Consider the following 22011-nt stretch of genomic DNA (forward strand, 5'->3'; position numbering starts at 1 on the left):
AGAAGTAATCGTACAAGCAGCAAGAATTTTCGAATAAAATGTCGCTATCTCAGCTGACATTTAGTAGAAACGATTTTCTTCCTATCAAAGTACCGTTCCAACTTGTTTTTTAACTTATTCTTAACAATCCTAGACAATTTTCCCTTTACTGTCGTCACATCACTCTAGCAAAATAGAATTCCTTTTTGTAAAAGCTTTTAGCATCAAATTCATTTGAATACAACCGGTCAAAGTAATCTGCTACGTAGATAACGAAATGGCGCGTTTAAAATTGCAATGATCGTTTTGATTCGAGATTGTTCTCGACCCTACTCTCTCTCTTTCTCGTTTTATCCTTTGTACACCTCTCTTTCTCGACAAATTTTCAACCTAGTTTCATAGTCCTCTCCCTTTCTCCCTATCCCTATCCCTCTGTATTTCTCTTTCTCTTTCTCTCTACATCTCCGATTACTACGACAAACCCACATTCGTCCTACCCTCTCATTTCGTTTTGGCGATCCCGCGGAATGTCCGCAATTAAACCGACCTTTAGCTTACCCGCTTTCCAGCTGATACTGTTTTATAACGAACTCCTTCTACGCTCGGACGTACATATTTTCGGCGAAAATGGGGAGTATATTCTACGCTTTTCGACTACGTTTTACTCCCCTTTTTTTATGGAAATTAATACGAGCAAATATAATTTATCGCGATTACAATCTGATGATTTACTTAAATTCGTATTTTCTGTTATTGAGAGAGTCTAAAAATACAAAAAAGTGAATAATATCACAGGTAAAACAAAATATTAGTATTTTCATTATGACTTATTGTTAAAATAAATATATTTAATCAATGACATTTAATTGCCGTCATTTTCATTGTTAAATAGTCTAAAATGTAAATTAAGAACCAATACTATAACCATAGAAATTGAAAGGTTTTAATGAACAAAATTTCCCAATACTTTTTATGTACACATGTATATTCAAATTTTATAATAAATTCTTCGAAATAAAATAAAAGATCCCATTTTTCATTTTATAAGAATGTTAATTGAATAACGTCCAATGTAACATTTGAACACAAAAACATAAATTTTCTATTGAAATATTATTACTTTAACAAATCGAAACTCGTAGAATATTATATTCCTTTGCCGATATAGAAACAATACATTATTTTTCACAATTGAATATTACTAATGTAAAATGATCTGAAAGAGTAATAAAATACGCATAGATTTGTACACATCTACATATACATATAAGATTTATAATGAACTTTATTTTAATGTTATTTATTTAATACTTAATATTGTTTAACGTTTAATAAGGTTTAATTTGATATAATGAAATAGGATAAAATCGTAAGTATCTGTGATCGTGTAAATTAATTATTAATACTCGTCGTGTTTTATGTTACTTTAAATGTCTTTTTTTCGTTTATACGAGTCAGAAAACACTGCCTCCCTGTTCACTCTCGTATTTTCTCTCACCCTCACTCACATACATATATACATAAAATTTCATACCTACCGATACGTATGTTCACCTACGTTTATATCGCATAAGGGTAAATTGAATTTATACGCATTCGTTCGCGAAGCCGGCGAAGTAATTTGAAAACGGGTTTACGTTTCCGTAGCGTTTTAATTCCGTCGGGGATTGAAGCAACACCGTTGTACTCGTTTCAACCTGGACAAAATTTTGGGATTACAACGAACTATATCGCGAAAGATCGTTACGCTGCTGATCGCAAATTTATTCTTCGCTCGTGGCAAACGCGACACGAAAGCGATATTTACTTTTGCAAAAAGAATATAATGCTATGACTTTTTAACAAGATCAGATTATTTTTCATTCAAACTGATTATCTTCTTACCATGGGGTAAAACACTCCTTAGGATATTTTCCCTCAAAAGAAACTAGAATCGATTTTTTCGTCATTAGGATCTATCGGTTTTATAATAACGATAATTTATTTTTTGTTTTTTTTTAAATAAATATTTGAAACATATATACACATAATGAATACTTCGAATGTTGTATCCTCAATAGGAATATATAATTAAAAGGTGTAATAACAAATTCATACTGTTTTAATAAGCTATTGGATTTGATGTTAAATTCGTTGGTAACGTTCACGATATTTCTCAACCATGAACAAGAAGTCGAATTTTCGTTAGGTCCTTACGAGGATATGGTATGGTCGATTGTCGACAACGTTGCACAGAGGTAACCGACTTGAAAATTCGATCCGAAAGAGTGGTCGGTACTAATTTTCACCAGAGAACGAAAGAAAGGAATAGAGAGAGAGAGAGAGAGAGAGAAAGAGAATAAAGATGGAGGGAAGAAAAGAGAAAGGGGAAAGATCCTAAAATTCTTGAAGTGATACTCCTGTGTTACATTGGTACGTGCTACCCTTTCTCGACCTCGTTATCCCTTCAAATCGAGATCACCACGTACAAAAAGCTGTCCGCATAATTGGCTTTGGAAGAGAAATGTCGAAGTGAAAGAAATAAATGTATGTATGTGAATGTGTGTGTGTATGTGTGTGCTACCGCGCGTAAGGGCAAACGCATATGTATAATTCTAAGAAGAAAAGAATAATAGATAAAGAGAAAAGAAAAAAGTCAGAAGTTTTATCGTTCTTTGTTAAAAAATTTAAAGCAAATGCTATGCAACGAGCATGCATTCTACTAAACGAAAGAACAATTTTAGAAAGATGCCTAGCGAAGTTTCAAAATTATTCACTCTAATCGTTTCGTCTTACGAAAAGAAAAAAAAAACGAAAACAGAAAAGGGAAAGAAAGAAGAAAAAAAAGAAGAATTTTTTATTCATTATATCTATAACAAAGAAATAGTTTTCCATCTCAAGAAATCGATTTGCTCGATTATTCCATACCGAATGTCTACCAATGTAGACATTTTTCGCTCCTCTATTCTCGAAATGCGCTCGTGACAATTTCTTTCGTCGATGTCATCGTAGCGTAAAATTTTGATGAGCCAAACCGGTCGGATTTCATACGGAATAATCGTACACCCTCTCTCTCTCGCTCTCTCTCTCTCTCTCTCTCTCTCTCTCTCTCTCTCTCTCTCTCTCTCTCTCTCTCTCTCTCTCTACCGTGCGAAGGCTTTGAATCGATAAAATTTCATAGCAATTGTTAAATCTCGTCATCGTCGTCGTGTGCAAACTTATTTATTTATTTTTTTTTTTTACTCTAAAAAAATAAGAATCCATAAGCTTTGTTATATTCTTAGAAAATCGTATTACCACCTACCCAAGAGTTGTGCAATATTTCGCAATTTTTATTCTTTTATTTTTAATTTTTATTATTTGCCTCTTCGGAATATATTAAATAATTTTTCGAACTAAATACCGAACATTCAGCCGTGAAACAGAAATATTTTCATCTAAAGAAATCCGATAAATTTCTTTTTTTTTTTTTTTCATCGAGTTGGATAACATTTTGTGCGTAAAAATCACATGAGAGTTAATTCAACGATGTGGTTAAAAATGAAATCGATAAAACGTTTCAAGCAGACGTATATAAGCTTTATCGTGGCCAATAGAGTAAGTACAGTTATTCCCAATTTCCCATAGAACAAATTGTCCTCTCGACTCGAAGAATCCTCTCTGTTATATTTTCTAAGCGGATTACTAAATGAACATTCGACCCTACTTCGCGAAAGAAGTTTAGCCCTTGTACGCTTTTTGAACGTCTTTTCTCTCCTTCCTTTTTTTTTATTTTTCCTTCTCTTTCACACACATACATACACACACTACTTCTCTTTCTCTCTTTAACGTTACCTAGCCAAGAATGAAAAAAGTTACGTCACGTCTATGCCTTAGACTTGATTCGATTTCGATATCCTCCTGATTTCCCATAGGAATTTATTGGCATGGGCGTATCCCGAAAGTCAGTAACGGAAAGGAAAAGCAACGTATGCTATGAAATCACCCTAGTAGTCCTCTTTCCGAGCTCCCCACATTTCTGCACTTAGGGATTCAATGCCGGAAACGAGTCGGAACCGCTCCGATTTACGTTAAAGTTTGAGCTAGCATCAAGAAGCTTTGCCAAACGACTAGGACAAACGAATTTGTGCGATTGTTAAAGTTAATCACGCGACGACTAGGAGGATTCAAAGCTTAAATTGTTAATTCTCCCTTTTGCTACCTTTTCTTTTATCTTCTCAAAACGAGTCGAGCATTACTCGTTTCACGTAACCATCCGCCAAATTAACCTTTGTCTATTTTCGGACTTTGTCATTCTCTTACGATTACTCCTTTCTCTGAAACTACTTTTAAACATTTTACCAAACCATTCGAACATCTCAAATTAACGATTATCAAGCTTAAAAAATTCCTTCAAATTTAAATCTATATTAAAGAAGAGAACAAAAAAAAGAAACAAAAAATAACGAAAAGAAATTGAAGAAAACGTTCGAAATTTGGTGAAAATTTGATTTAAGAAAATTAATCAATGCTCGATAACAACACGGAATCGGTTCGCGTTTGATTTGCATTAATTAAAGGTTAAAGTTTCTATTTCAATTTCAAATATCACGGATCGTCCTTTAGCGCATAGCAATGTAGAAAAGGAAAATTGTGCTCTCGGCTGAACGTAAAACGATAATACCACTTGGCTTGCCTTACCGATGATCCGTATTTCCATAATTCACTCCGCAACTTAATTTCCGCCGTCTTAACGTTCGCTGAGGGCAGACAGCAACCCGTCTCCTCCTCCTTCTCAACCCTCCTCCTCATCCTCCTCCTCTTCCTTCTCTGTCCCTTTCTTCTTCTATTCTTCCTTGTCGTACGATATTGAATACTAAATGTTCACTTGATAAAATTGTTATTAAGCCTTTACGTGTTTAATAAGTTTGTTCATTATTTAGATGTATATACTTATGTATATGTAATTAACGAGTTAGTCGTTCATCTTACAACTCTAAAACAATATAATAAGCAAGTACACAATACAAGTTAGTTTCTGAATGCAAGAAATAACTTGGAAACTTTATATGTTAAAATATGTATTTTTCATTTGAATTTCGTAGAAATAACTTGGAAACTTCGTATGTTTAAAATGTTTACGTTTTGTTTGAATTTCGTAAAAATTACTTGAACAAATTTTTACAAAATTCAAAAAATAAATTTAAAAATAAACAAATGATTAATATAAAAGCAATTATACTAATGATGGTAATAAGAAAATTATACTGATGAGAGTAATAAGAGAAAAACGGTAAAGTAACGTAAAATAGAACGTAGCAATCTATATTCCCATAATTTTAGGGAAAGAGCTATGAAAATGGTATTTTGAACCAATCTACCTGTGAAACAAAATACTGAAATATTTTATTAATGATAATAAGCATTCTCCAAATAGCATAAAGGGAACGAAGTCGACATTTTGGCGCGCTATTTGAATTCAAACACGGATTTATATCCTCTCGCTAACAAACGTTCTTTTGTATGCGATCGCATTATTAACATTCACGCTTACAACTCTCTCTCTCTCTCTCTCTCTCTCTCTCTCTTTCTCTCTATGTATTGCACATTTCATATATACATATATATATATATATATATAGCAAGACACAGACATATTTTATCAGAAACGAGAACAATCCGCAATAGTTGCAAATAGATGCTCGTCGTTCATTATAACCACTCTTCTCTCTTCTATTCTCTCTCTTTCTCTCGATAGCCGAATTCTACTGACAGTAACGAGCGAATTTTAGTGGAAAACGCTCGAAAACATATTGCTCATTCTTCAACCTTCTCTGTCTCTATTTTTTTTGTTTTCCCTATTTTTTTTATTCCTCTCTCTCTCTCTCTCTCTCTCTCTCTCTTTCAGTATTTTGAAAAAGTGCCAAAATCAACGCTTGTACTAAAAAAAAGCCTCGATTTATCATTCCGATAGAATTAACGCGGAGACCTTTTGGACGATCGAGAATCAATCGTGCTCACACTTTTACGATAACAGATTGGATGCTAGATGATAAAATAAAATTTGTCTATATCTATTGTGTACGTAAGTACTTTTCGTATGTACATACACGTTTATGCTGTTAAAAGTATGCACTTATAATGTCGTCGATTAATCACCGTATTTTAAATTCTATTAAAAAAGAAAAAAATATATTAAGAAAAATTGATTAAAAAAATTGAACCTTCGTTTATTATCAAAAATGGTTTAGATAATATCGATACATAGTTTTTATCAATAACATAATCACATAAAGAATTGAATCATTAGCATTTACTTATTTACAATTGATAGAATAAAAGATCTCAAATATATTTTACCATCAAGTAAAAATTTTCTAAGGAAGGAAATAACATTCTGTGAATTTACAAAAGAATAGAAAAGAAAAAATAATAATCGAATAGAAAAGTGCAATTGATTGTCCCTTCAGCTTCTTCTTCTTCTTCTTCTTCACCTTTTGCTATTTGCTGTATTCTTTCTCCAGGGTTCGATTTTATTCACCTCGCGTCGCGTTCTCTTTTTTAAAATCTATATATAAACATAATATATATCTCAGTACGTCAGCAAATTGCTAAACCATTATTGAATCTCATTTAGAGGAGAATCAGAATCGAGGAGACCTCCAGCTGGGTCATTAGCATAGGATATTACTTCGATACCACGAAGTAGAGTAGACTAGATAGATAGAATGAGAAAGAGAGAGAGTGAGAGAGAGAGAGAGAGGGAAAGTGGAAGAGAGAATAGAACTCGAGTGAACTTAAAGCTCACTCGAAGCAGTGGCCATTGTTCGAATGAGAAGTGATATTCGCATTACTGTACACCGAAACTAGCGGTTTCAAACTGTTTATTCCATCTTCGAAGAGAAACTGATTGCTTTTCCGATATTGATTTCAGATATTTCATTAATCACAAATAAACGTCCCACGCGTATAAATGACAATAAAGATGAAAGAATTCGGGAAAGGGAGACAGTAGAAAATAGTATAAATAGTCGTACGCGTTCTCATTTTCTTATTAAATGAATCATATGCTATAATTTTACCTGGTACACAAGTATAAAAATGATAAAAGATGTAAATACCAATGATATTGTTGTTTTATCGCATGAACCTGATGATCATCAAAAAATTACAGATTTTTCACCTTTATTTGATACAATACTATGAACAGTATAATGTGTTCTCTTTATTTTTCATTAATTTTCACACCAATCGACTCAAAAATTCATACTATCTCTCTTTCTCTTTCTTTCTTTATTTTTATATACTCATTCGATAGAAGAAATACAAAATTATAACATAGAAAATACCAACGATAATTTCGTTTCGATGTTTCATAGATATAAGTCAATTTTCATGGGAAGGGGAATGAGATAAATAAAAAAGTATTGTTGACTTACTGGGAAAAATCCAGGTAGACAAGAGAGCACCTAGTGGAGGAGAGAAAGGGTCGACACACGACGTGCGCGAGGTTACGGACAATATTGTTGCACGTTCGGCCAATATTTGCGAAAAGTGTGTTGATGTACATACATACGAATGCTTCCAGCTGCGGTGTATACGCTATTTCCATGTAAATACGAAACGACGCGTTTGCACGACGCGTTATAATATTTAATTCGTTATTACAAAGTTTACATTACGGTCCGAACGGAAGGCAGGTAGATAGGATAGGATAGAGAGAGAGGGGGAAGGGAGGAAAGGGAGCAAAAAACGCGAACATGATCAATCGAATATGCTGAGTGTCACGCACGAGAGCGTGACGTGTCGAAGAAACTTGCGTGTACTTTACTGATTGAAAAGAGCTGCTACTGCTGCTTCATGTGACGTAAATTTATCTCGGACTGTTCATCGATTTCGAAACGTTAATCGAATCACGCTTCTTGTTATCAACGATCCAAAGATAGTAAAGGATCGGTAAAAAAAAAAAGCTGCGAACGAGGATATACTCGATCGAATCGAAAATACGTTTCGATGATAATACTTCAAGCTTGTTTGTACGATCGATTCAAACGGTTACGATCTTTTATAAAATCAAAGTTTAACTCTAACGAGTCGTAAATTTTTCCTCTCCAAAAAATAATCTTTATCCGATAAACTACTCGTTAAAACTCTACTTTTCAAGGAAGAAAACTACAAATTGCACTCCTAAACGAAAAGTACACACACCATTATGGCAACGACGATAAGCCAAATTGATGCTAAATCAAGCCAAATAATTCGAAAACTACTGTACTTCTTTACTCATCCCTCCTTTCGTTTTATACATCGAGTAACGACGAGTCTCTATATAACATACTTAAAATTCAAAAATTTATAATCGATACATTTTAATAATTATGAAACAACTTTTTTGTTTACCAAGGAGCAAAATTGCGTTCCTATTACGTAAATAAATTCTAAACAAGCTTCTACAAATGTCAAGCTGTTTTCTCGTTACATGACAAAAAAAAAATGAGATGGAGTTAAAAGTAAAGAAAAATAAAATAAATATGGCAGATAAAAGTTATGTACTAAAATTTATCATGAAATTTTAATAACTCGATACACGTTTTAACTTTTACGTGCAATATAGATCTAACTTACCAACCATTTAACTGTAACTTTCACAACGAAGAATCAAACGATAAAATGAAAACAAATTTCTTTCGAAATTTGAATTGAAAGCATTTTTTTTTCTCCAACATCCGTCTTTTTCACTGTACCAATAAATATTGTACCGACCAAAAGAAAATATTATTCATTACTGAAATGTTATTCACGAAACGACTAATTATTTTAAAGAATATTCCTCAAAAAAAAATATCTCGTTCTTTCTTTTCTTCTCTCCTTTTCTGTCTCGAAAGACCACGATCGGAAAATCTAAATAAGATAGATTGATGAAAGAACACAATAGAGAATCACGCTACATTAAACTTCATTCCGATTCTTCTTCTTCATCGGACATTATATGAAATAACAAAGTTTTATTCAAATATCAAAATTGATGATAAACGTTTTAACAAGTAAAAAAAAAATTCTATCTATCCTTGTAAAAAAAACCCTTAATACCTTGCGCTTCATAACTCAATGAATAGGAATGAATCTTATTATCTATCGAAATATTTTAATATTAAATAAGAAACATAAAATAAAATATCTTATACATTGTTACCGGGCCGAAATTATTTTACCGTCTAACAAAATAATCATAAAAAGTTGATTTAATTAAATGCATACCATATCAAATTATTTCTTATTATCAATATTTGTACATAGCATCAATCGTTCGTTCCAAAAATTGTCTAATATTAAATCTGTAAGTTTTGTTTTCTTATTTTTTCGTTAGTCGTTTTTAACGAAACCTATTTAATTTCATAATTTCATTATGAAAATAAATAAAAAATCGACAATTTACTTTTCTATCATTTATTCTGAAAATTGTGAAATTTGTGTACGTTAAAAAATTATTTTGACCGATAGTATATTCAAACAAGTTTATAAAAGTAAGTTGGAAAAAAAAGGATGTAACATTTTGTTCGTTTGTTACCCTGTTTTCAAAAAAAAATGTGTCTGAAAATATCTATATACATATTGTAACATTGTTAAACTTTACGAGCATCCATCTCTCCTTCTCTCTCTTTCTCTCATTCTACTACGGAAATGTATATTGAGATTATAAAGAAACCTCAAATGGTTATTTCCGAAAGTAGATACGCGTGAAAAAGAAACGCAAATGGATATAGTAAAAAGTTCTCCTATTCTTCGCACCTTTTCGGTCCACTTTAATAACCGAAAGTACGTATTCTCCGTATTACGAGTAAAAGAAACTTTTTTCGAATGATACTACGGTATGAAAAAGTCTGTACAATGATCGCGTTATGACAGGAAATTTTACTTTAACATTTGTATTTTTAACAAAATTAATGTATAATATTATGCGCTTACTTTAACAATTTCATTAAAATAATTTAATGTATTTGATTATCAATCTTGCAAATAATATACTTTAAAAACTTATTTTATATTTTTCTGGTTATTTTTAATAATAAAATAACTTTATTCATCCGTAAGATTCTTTTATACAAAAATATTATATTTTCTTCTATTTCTACACGCTCGTATGAATGTTAATTTTAATTATTTACAACAACAAGAAACTAAATCTATCTTTTATAAATAAATACGAAAAACACAACAAAATCGTATCGGACAATATTCGATGATGAACAATTATTGACAATTAATAATCACTAATTTTACTTGTTATTCAGTTATTTGATTGATTAAATTAATAATGACTTTTAACGATTTATCCATGCCAATCAATCATATCACAGTTTTAATCAATTGCTGTCACTTAACAACGCTCATAATTTGAAATGTAAGAAAAGAGATAAAGAGAGAGAGAGAGAAGAATTATATAAAATACATAAAAAAAAAAAACAGAAAATTCATTAAAATGACAAAGAGGGTATCTATATACAAGCAATTAGTACTTTTTTTAACTATATATCAATTAGGAAATAAAGATGCATTTTCATATTCTATTGTACAAAAAAAAAAATAATAAAAAAAAAAAAAGAAAAACAAGAGACAATTATAACACATCATTGTCGAAAGACACCTTATCCGAGAGTCCATTAACTAGGTTTCATTACGCTCGGCTGAATTTGCATTCGCTTCGCTCAGCGAACAAATAACAAACGATTTCACGCTCGACATACGCACGTAAGCCACCATTGCTCTTTGACATTTGTTAATTTTGATAATTTCTATGAAAGTATTTAAATTTTTTAATTAGATACCAATGGTAAAGTGAATAATTATGAATAAGAGAGACAGATTCAATATATATATATATATATAGAAAAATGAAAGAATAACGAATGAGCGAATAAGCAAGTAAGAGAATGAAAGAGAAAGAAAGAACAAGAAAGAAAGAAAGAATGAGTTCGTGCTTTCAACGCTTACAACGAGAGCTTTCAAAAAGTAACTTTCTACCGGATGTTCAGATCACTCGTTGAACTATCTCTCTCTCTCTCTCTCTCTCTCTCTCTCTCTCTCTCTTCTTTCTTTCTATCTTTTTTTTTTCCATTGCGATCCAGGCAGGATTTTTCCTACGAATGACACAAGCATAGTCCTTTGACCCGCTTCGATTTTCAGCGATGTGATCAAAGCTAGGAGTTTTTTGGCGAATAGAACCAACCAGATGAAGCTTACCTTCCTGTCGAAACGCGTGACTGAACTTGCCTATAGAAGAAGAGAATAACTGAGAGGGTGGTAGTGATGGTGTATGGGTGAAAAGAGGGGGGAGGGGTGCGTCAGAATTGTGTCAGGTTTTCGGAGAATGAGAGGAACCAAACGAAAATGGGAAAGAGAGTGAATTCTTCCACTTGCTGCTACCAACGATCGCACGAGTTGTTAGACTGCGACCGAGCTGTTGGTTTCACGCATCGTCATCCACTAGTCAATTTTCACCTTCTCTCTCTCTATCTCTCTCTCTCACTCTTTCCCTCTTTTTTCGGAAATAATCTTTTGTTACGCAGTACAAACCAACTGTGATTAACGCATAGTCATTCTTTCTAGTATTTCTCGCTTACAAAAGCTACGGAATTTGATTCGACTTTCATTCGAACCAAACGAGATTAGTATCGTTTTGTGCAACTCGATACAGAGACACCAGATCTACGATCCGAAATTTTACGAAGATGAAAAGTATTACCTGGACAAACAAATAATATCTTTGTTTTTTTCTTCTTATAATTTATAGTTCTATGTACGTACTCGTGTACGACTTATCTCGACAATGTTGTATTTTTATCTGTCTGAATTGTAAGAATAAATCGCGTTCGATTTCTATCGAATAAAAATCAATCATTAACTTGTGAATCCATTTTTAAAAATTTATTTCTTCATAAAATATAGATACGTAAAAAATTATTACTATTACGTATCTCAATTTCGTTTCTATATAAGAAATTCGATAGAAGTTTAGACGATTTCGAGAAAACCTGCAAGTGGAAAAGCTGATCATCGTGTCATTTGCGGACGATCGGATAATAGACACACGCGCGTGAGAACGTGCTAATTCCAGACTCGAAAGCACTCGTCGAAGATTAGAGGAGAGCTTTTCGTTTACTCGCTCGGATCAAAAGCGAAACGTTGCGAATTTTGTGGTGTTGGACCTCCACTGAAACTCCTGTGTACCACTTACTCTATCTCTCTCTCTCTCTCTCTCTCTATCTATCTATTTATCTCTACCCCTGTCTATCTCTCTCGAACGTACACCTTGTCGATCTTCCAATTCTAGTTCTCTTAGAGTATATAACCACTGCTGCAGTTACCACGTAATTTTGGTAGCGGCCAACCAGAACGCATTAGACCATCGTACATACTTTCCTCACTCTCTCTCTCTCTCTCTCTCTCTCTCTCTCTCTCTGTATCTCTCTCTCTTTTTCTCACTCCTTCATCTATTCCTCTATCTCCTAACATACTCTTACAATTATATTCCAAATGACTCCGATGCAACCTTTGCGATCTCTCGGAGCAATTATTTCGACACGTACAAGTCAAACTAGTAACAACGAGACACAAGTTCGCCGAACTTCGTTAACATTGCTGCCACTTAGTCGTTGTTAAATGTTCCGTTACAAAAGCCGCACAATCACTTTGCTTGTCTTCTACCTGCATTTCTCCTTTCTCTTTATTCTGACAATATAAAATCTATGATTTAAATGATGATCAAAAGGATTCAACAATTTTCTCTTTTCTACCTTAAAGGATCTCATCAACTTTTTTCTATGGTTATCGAATTCTTTCAAAAAATAATCCTTGATAAACCCGATTAGTATCACTTGAATGATCGCCAATTAACACTCATGGATAATTTTTTAAATTATTCAAGCAGAAAAAACGCTTTTCAAAAAAATTACTATTCTCGAACATATATTACTCTCATAATTGTAAAATGTAGCTAACTACTGTATAAGTCAGATAACTGTAAATTATTGATATGAATTTAACTCGTGAAAATTTTTACATCTCTTTCTTTTCACTTTGAGAATCGTTTCCTTTCGATAAAATCTACGATTTTATTCTCCTACATTTTTCAATTATTAATAAATAACGATGATAATAATCCGAGCATGCAATCATAGAATTTAGAAATAATTAAAATTAACAAAAAATATTGTTAATTAGAAATGAATGAAAATCAAGTTGGAAAAGTGTCGATGAATTTTTATATCGTTTTTCTTTTTTCTCTTTTAATTTTTCTTTTTTTTCCTTTTCAAGTTTTTACACGTACCATGAATTTAATAAAAGCTCGCTTTAATTATATCCCGTTTCTCTCCTTTCTGTCTCGTCTCTCTATCCGCTTTGATAGTATGTAAGTGTTTTTCTCTAGTATAAACGAGCTTGACGTCTTCTGTAATTACCTTGGATGCAGTGCATGAATTTATTCTTCCTCGGTACCCGATGAATTCACTGAGGATTACGGAAAGATAAATATTCAGTTATGCATAACAGGCGGAACAGGATGAAGCCCACGGTACCACCAACGATTTCCACTCTGTCGAGATTATTTTTCGTGGAAAAACTTGTCATTCTTAACGCTTGTGCACATTACTCAAAACAGGCACGAATTTAATCGAACGACTTACATGATTTTAATCAATTTATGTCGAATTTCGAGAATAATATTTGAAATATACAACTTTCAATCACGTTTTGAACGATAAAATGTTTATTCAACAAGAATAAGAAAATATTTCAACGCTTATACAATCAGTGTCTAAAAAATAGATATGTGTTGTATGCTTTCGTTCATTTTTTATCGATCACGAAATACGAGAGATTTTTCCAGCGTCAAAAATTTCGCTGACTTTCTGGCTTTCTCAATTCAAAAACTGCCACGTCACAAATAGAAAGAAATAGAAAAATAAAGGAATACACAGCCCGTGGAAATGATTTTTTATTTTACATATCGGCTGGAAATGTAAAATAAAAGGAAAGAATAATCGGACGTTCGATGACCTATTGAAGTAGACCAGGTTACGATCCAATTAACCTGAGAGCATTTAAATAACACACACACACACACACACACATATATATATATATATAATATATATATATTACTAAATGTATATTCACATAGATTCAATATACACAACATACATGGGTTTTCGTGCTTGCATATCTCCAACCGAGTTCACATATTTATCCTCACAAATCGTTACCCGTTAAATGCGAGTTTTGCGAGTAATTCAACGTAGCATGTTACGTAATATATATATATATACGAAATAAATACAGAGAGAGAGAGAGCGAGAAAGGTGATGTTTAATGATTTTAGTAGATGAGAGTGAAATTTTTGAACAAAATTACCGGCCATACGATGTCACGTCATAGACCACCGGAAAGCTTGTCACGCCTCTCACTGTTCATCCGTACGGCATGTAAATCATATTGCGCGTGATGTGCAACTGCAAGTAAGGCACGATGAAAGAAAATCAATGCACTGGGGTTGTCCTTGTAGATTTTATAATGTATGTAGAAAAAAGAAAGGAAAATAAGAAGAAGAAAGAGAATAATTATTAGATATTAAAAGAATTAAGACAATTGATAATATGTTTGTAGAACAGAAACGAAACTTATTTCTTCATAAGTTATTTTATCTCCCATTAAAATAAACAGAAATTTTTCATCTATAAAAGAAAAATCAAAATATATAATAATTCACATTGTCCCAGAGACTTGTCGATAACCCTCGTTTGAAAAATTCAATCAACTTGTCGATAGCTCGTCCGGAAAATTCAATTGATTTCGAAGAAACGAATGTTTCATTTTGCATTTCCAAAGTCTTTTCCAGAAATCGACATTTCTTTTCGGATGAAAAAGTTAATCGAAAAAGGTGAAATGTGTTTCGTTTATCGAATAAGAATATTCTTTAAGATCTTATATACGAATAGGACTGTGTGAAATATATTCTTTGATTTTCACGAGATTACATTGAAAGCGTTACTATATCATAGAATATTCCTTTTATTAGAAAATTTTGAACAAAGCTTTGATTTCCTAGTCGTAATATATGTATTTATTTCAAATCTCAATGAATGGAACGATTATATCCGTAAAACGAACAACGCAATCGAATACATTCATCAAAGCAAGAATGTACCGAAAGCCAGGAGATTATTACATTATTGCCACGATAGCTGTAATTTCTGTTCCCTTCGCCTACGGCAGCGCAATAATTACAGGTTGCAGTTTCCTGATTGATGAGAAATCGGTCGAAATGTATTAACGTGGCTTCGTGAGGTAATTAACGATTTTCCACGGCTTTCAAATCTACTCACGTCGTTAAATCGTTACTTCTGTCCTAAGATCTTAACAAATCAAAAAAATTCCATAAAAAGTATTCATACTTCTTATACAACATCTGAAGCAAAATTGATATTAAATACTTTCTTAAGAGTCAGGTAAATTTATATATTTTATGTATATTTAAATCTATCAAATATTTTGAATTCTTTTTCTTTTTAACTAGAATGAAAAAATTGACGACATAAAATATTTTCGTCGATAAATATTTACCAATTATACGAATGTAAAAAATTGTACTTTTAATGTTAGCACTGAATGGTGATTTAAAGGATCGATATTTGTTTCAGGAGAGCATCCAGCAGCGATGCAGCACGGTAACACAGCTGCGGGTTCACCAACGTCGAAAACCGTTCTCCTTTTGCTCGCATTTTTCTTAGGCAGACTGAGATAATGTGCGGGCGCATAAATTTTGACAAGTCAGACGATAAAAGGCCTGAAGAAAATAAAACGGAATCATTGGGACTCGATGATCTTTCGTTACTTCTGCAAACAAAACCGATTTTCAAAAATTTGCTAGACGCGAGTTACGAACGATCTTCTTTCCAATTCGCACCAAATTCGTCGTTCGAGTTATTAAATCCCTATGAAGAGCTTCATAAAAAGAGAGAACTGGGAAAGAAGGTTCTTATCAATTTTAAGTGGACATAAAAATAATGCGAGGAATACGACGGATCAACAAACAAAGAAAAAAGTAAAAAATAGTGAAGGTTGGCTAGAAAATACGAGACTACCAAATGTGCCGGTTTATCTTTAATCGATTATCATCAATCGAGAGGAGGTCAAAGTTTAAAGAGAAGGAAAGAGAAAAGTTTATTCGATGAAATCGCGATAGTACTCCGTGGGACGTTAGTTTCTCAACAATAAACGCAATTTATATTCGTTCGCGTTCCTCCTCCCCCTTCTCGTCCACTTAACGACGAACTCATAAATTATTTCTCCGCGAACCAGGATTTTAATTTCGTCGGCGATGAATTGCGTACACGCTCGTTTTGCGTATATATGCGGGGATGTTATATATATGCAATATTCTCATACGTGAAAAAAAAAATACAGGAATGTAAAAACACAGACACGCACATGCATATACACCAAATATAGAAAGATATGTAGTAGAAGCAAAGAGATATACGTTTGCGAGAAAACGTGAAGATCGATCAAAAGAAAACACACATAATATTATAATGATGGCTAACGCGGGTTCTCCGTTATCGTAAGAGAGAGAGAGAGAGTGGGAGAGAGAACTCTACGCAAAACTATAAATCAGAAAAGTGCATAATATAGTGTCGCATGCGCAAACTCATAAATCAGATTAAGCCGTGCATGTAGTCCACACACCACGCAAGTAAGAAGGAAACGTTTGTTACGTAGGATTATCGATTCGCGCGTTCCTTGCTCTACTTGAAAATCGGAACGGTTTTTCTCCTTCTCTATTGTTTTCTTTTCCTTTCTTCTTTTTTTTTATCTTTTTATTTTCTTTCCATCTTCATTTTTCTTACTTTCTCTATCTTCTTTCCGTGCTTTAAGAAGAAACGTTCTCTTTTCACACGGAGAATTCGGTAAGATCGAACGATGACGAGGACGATTACGTTTTCCTTCCAAATTTAAAGGAAAAAAAAGTAGAGAAAGAAGAAGGAGAAGAAGAAGACGAAAATATACGATGGCGCAAGTTTGTAAAAAGATATCTTGAAAAATCTATTAGAAGACGAAATTCTTGACTTGATAAAGTGAACCAAACCTTTTTTTGTTCTTCTTTATTTGCGAAAAACACAACGTGTTCTGTGTAAAGGCATCGACGTTGTGAATTCCTTTCGTCTCGAATGAACAAATTCGTGTTTCGAATGGATCCAGGAAAGAAAAATAAAATAAAAATAAAATCGAGAATGAAATAGAAGAAAATAGGAAAAGGGTTAGACCGATGTAGTATATATATATATATATATATATATATATATATATATATATATATATATATATATATATATATATCGATGTAATGGCATGATATTTTTATTACGGATGAAAATTCTAGATGTGCGAGAAAACTTTCGAAATTTTAATGCGACCGAACTGAATCGCGAATCATTTCGAGGAAGAAAATTGGAACGCGACGGTTGTCAATAAATTTATAAGCATTTCGATATTGGAGAGTCGTACTCGTATATTTTCTGCGTGTGTAAGTACGTATATCTATATGAATATATGTGTATATATATATATACGTACATACATAAAACCCGATGGATTCCACCTGCATATTTTCTTCTTGCACCACCACAATTTGATCTTGGTGTTGGGTTCACGAAAGAAATGGCGATATAAACTCTGACATGAAGCGGTTTAAAATGATTTTCTGTTGGCGTACATCTGCGCAGTTACATGCTGAAGCGAATAACGAAAACGGAAAATAAATCTTTTTTTGAAAATATTTGTCGTTTGATATCTTCCGTTAGAAGAAACTAACTTACCGTACTTACATCGATTCGAAAGAAAAATCAATTGTATCTTTTTTTTTTTTTTTTGAACACGTATCAATGTTGACCCAGTTATAAAGAACACATCTTATCCTTTTTCTCGAGTATAGATATCAAATTTTTATCGATAATACAACAAAATATACAATGATATCAGAGTTATCTTTATCGAGAGAAATCATATTATATATATATGTCCTTTTTCTATAAGTTCAAATTATTAATGTGATACTCTTTGATAAATGGAATATTCGGATACGATTAAAATAATGATACGTAGAATTACGAAGACTGTAAAAGATTGTAATAAATACCCAGAAAGAATGATTGAAAATTATCTGAGTGCTTTTCGCGCCATTCAAGAAGCATTTTTTGCAAGGGTAAAAGTTTTTTATCCATTATCGTTTTCTCTCAGGAAAGCGGAAAAAGTATATTCGAACTTTCGATTAATTTTCTCCAAAGAATATGATTAACGTTCTTTCGAACTGTTTTAAAGTACGCTAAGTAATAAATCTAGTTTCACTTGGGATATCTCGGCCATATCCTCGTAACGAAAATGTGTTAAGAAAAATCATTTTCTCACGTTTGATGGAATACGATAAATATTTGAGTGTTTCACATTAAAATCCTATAACTCGTTTACTACAAACATATATTTCTTTTTCTTTTTGCACATAAAAAGAATGAAGCTTTCATTTGGCACTCGTGAAATGAAATAGACGATTCCATTTTAAAAATATAACCAATATTGTCGATTGCATATCTTAAAAAAACAAAAATAATTATAACTATCGAAAATCGATATGAATCTAAAGAACATCGTGTATATCTACGTTACATATGTACCACTTATTTATCTTTTCACAAATTTTAACTTAAATTCATACATTTTATTTTTATCAAATTATTTTCAATAAATTTCTTTATTCCATTCAATTTTATTCCTAATTTTTAAAAATTCAAGGATAATATAGAGGATTCGAGATATTCAGACCTTTGTTCACAAATTTCAATATCTCGAATAATTTCACGATAACTATTCGCCGATTTATATTGAAACGATGATATTTCTTTAAGAAAGATTGAATTTCGAAGGAAAATGATCGAGAATTTTCAGTCTCAATTTCTAAAATTTTCTCTTTAATGAATATACCTATCATATCTTTGTGAACGATTTTGTTATCCTTACTGGACATTCATATTAAATATCGAATAAAGATGAAATATAAAATAAAACTAGAAAAAAGGGAAGAAAAGATCATATCGAAAAATTCATCCGACCCAGACACGAATAAGATTTTGCTATTACTTATCGTTACGACTAATAATTACTCTTTCAAGAATGTAAACGAATAAAATTATGTTTAAGAAACGAAAATCTTTCACAGTTAGACGTACTTTTTACGATTTCGTATTTTAATAAAAAGAAGAAGAGAAACACGAGGGACGAACAAACTCGTTAATTAAGTTTACGCTCGTTAAAGCAAAAAAAAAAACTATCGTCTCCACGTCGAAACCAAAAACATAGAAATTTTAAACGATGACTGGCTAGAATATTTTTAACGAGTCATATTCTTGACTTAAACGTTTGATACCGAACACGATTCGGAGAAAATCCAAGTTCAAGGGTCGGAACGTTAAAAAATAACTAAAAAAAAAAAAACAAGAAAAAAAAAAAGAAAGGGAGAAAAAGAGAGAAAATTAATTTTCTCGTCGGTGCTTTTACATTCTCTTGGAATTGGAAAACGTATATCCTCGTCCCGTTGTCGGGTAACCATCGTTTCTGTGGATTGAACAATAAAAAGGAAACGGCACTCCTCTGTGGCTTGATCCTTGAACATTTTAATCGTATGTTTCAACGCAAACCAGAACTGTATGTTATATTTGCTTGATCGAATGAAAGACTGCGTTTATCAGGGAGAATGTGAGGGAGAAAATGAAATGAAAATAAAAAAATAAAAATAGCTGCGTCCTCTCCACACTGACCATAGAGAGAGAGAGAGAGAGAGAGAGAGAATAAGAGAAAAAGTATAAATGAATGAACAAGAATGAGAGAGAGAAAGAGAGTGAGCGAGTGAATGATTTGAGATAAACAAAAAATGTTAAGTGTAAACTGAGTGTGTCAAAAAGTATAGGCTAAGAATACCAAAAAAATAAAATAAAATAAAATAAACATAAACATAACGAACAAAAAAAACGACGACAAACGAAGATATCGACGTTGGAGTAGGTAGAATACAATTATCCCTTCAGCAGAATACTTTCTACTACGGTATAAGTGTTAAACGAAATTAACGAAGAAATGAAAAAAAAAATATTAAAAAAAAAAAATATACGAAAAAAAAAACAGAAAAAAAGAACAGGTAAAACAGTAGGAAAGTAATATCGTAACCCAAAGAAAAAAAAAAAAACACAAACTTATGTCTAGTCAAACTCTCGTATGATTTACACCATGAATAAATAACCCAACTGTGTTCCTCCTACCACAACTTTAACATCTTCTTTTCACGCGATTCTCAACGTATTATTGTACAAAAATGTTTTACTCTTGTAAATAAATTATCCGTATGAAGATGTAGAGCGGAAAGATTTTTTACTCCAACCTGAAACGAAAAATTTCATTTAAATATAATTTCTTTCATTCCCTTTTTCTCAAACAATTATGGAATCAACATACGAACAATTAATACATGAATAATTAATTTATAATAATAAATAGACGAATGGGAAATCGTTGAACGTTGAAATCCCTTGAAATTGGAAATATCAGTCACAAACCCTTATATTGAAAATCAATTATTCATATTTATTATCCATCCTTAAACTTATCCTTCCTCCCTTCCTCCCTCTTTTTAGATTTCAAGTTCATTGGGATTTGCATTTGCTGTAAGCATCTCTACTCTCTCTTTCTCTCTCAAGAGACGGATTCATCATTTTAGCTGGACCATCGTTGGCGTTGTTAGACATCGAAGGGATTATCAAAGTCGGCAAGCATACTCGAACCCTTGTTGTTCTATACTCGAAAGCACCAATCACGAACTATTCTAAATATGTACCTTTCAAGTCGTATCTTAATTCCCTTTACCTTAACTGTTTGATGGAGTATAGTAGCAATCCTTCGATGTATCCTCCTGGCTCCCCTTCACTTATGTAATTCCAAACGTCTTCTCCTAACCAGTGAAATATATTTTCGTTCAATACATGTTTTGGTCCCTTTAGGGACGATATGCGATATCAGAGAAATGCTAGATGCATTTGCATGATATAGTGTCAAGTAAGTACTTAAGTAGTATGTATATATATATACTTGCTATGTAATATAGCAATGAACTGTATATATTTATAAGGAATACAGACGTCTTTACCTAAATTCACACAACATTTAACTCGAAATAGAAACTAGAACGTTGCTTTAGTTGGCGAGGAAAAAGATCGATGACAACCTCGAGAATGACGATGACTACGACGACCTCGCTGCTGCTCTTTTCAAATCTTTCTTACTGACTGCGAGATATTTCAAAAAAATAAAATAACTGTAGTATCGTATGAAAACATGAAAACAAGCAGCTATTTTTTTAACAGTTTTAAACAAAAAATGAAATAAAAATGAAAGTCTTTTTATATACATCCAGGAACAAAATAAAAACATATATTTTTATACGATCTATGAACAAAGTAATCCTATTTTTGTTTTCTTTCTTTTTTAACTTTTTAACTGTCAGAAAGAGATCTTTTGTCGTAGAATTTCCGGTTGCTATGGACAACGTACAGAACGTATTTACTTTTCCATACGAGAAAGTTCTTTCCGTATGTTGTCATTGGTAACCCGCGGAAAGTATGACATAGAGAAAATAAATCTCTCAAATAGAAAAGAAGACGAGGAGAATTATTTGAAAAATATTTTATATCATTTAATATTTTATGTAGAGGACTAGTTGAAAAAAAATGTTTCCTTTTATGTAATTCATTAAATAGTTGATACCTATTTATATCATTTCATAAATTTTATATACAATGAACTTGCAATTACAGTATATTTTCTTATTTCTTAAAAATTTAAAATATAATGTACCAAATTTAATCTTCTAAATTATTTAACCTTTAAAATAATTTCAATGGTATTATGAAATTTGTTGATATAAGTTCAACATTCTGATTATAAAAGATAAACATTCATTTTTGATCTTTATAATAT

At 32.1% G+C, this 22011-nt stretch overlaps 1 protein-coding gene across 2 annotated transcripts in view; it reads left to right on the forward strand.

Moving 5' to 3' along the window:
* Positions 1-20394, forward strand: part of dpr1 (defective proboscis extension response 1) — a 291921-nt gene extending 271527 nt beyond the window's left edge. For both annotated transcript variants that reach the window (XM_015329152.2, XM_015329115.2), the window contains exon 6: positions 15633-20394. In XM_015329152.2, coding sequence (XP_015184638.1) covers positions 15633-15736 — 104 coding nt within the window. In that variant the 3' untranslated portion in view covers positions 15737-20394. The remainder of the gene's footprint in view (positions 1-15632) is intronic.
* The last annotated feature ends 1617 nt before the right edge of the window (positions 20395-22011 follow it).

Source organism: Polistes dominula, unplaced genomic scaffold, assembly GCF_049000335.1.
Source record: "Polistes dominula isolate Pdom_NZ unplaced genomic scaffold, Pdom_raw_medaka contig_15, whole genome shotgun sequence".
In the NCBI taxonomy this organism is placed as follows: Eukaryota; Metazoa; Arthropoda; class Insecta; order Hymenoptera; family Vespidae; genus Polistes; species Polistes dominula.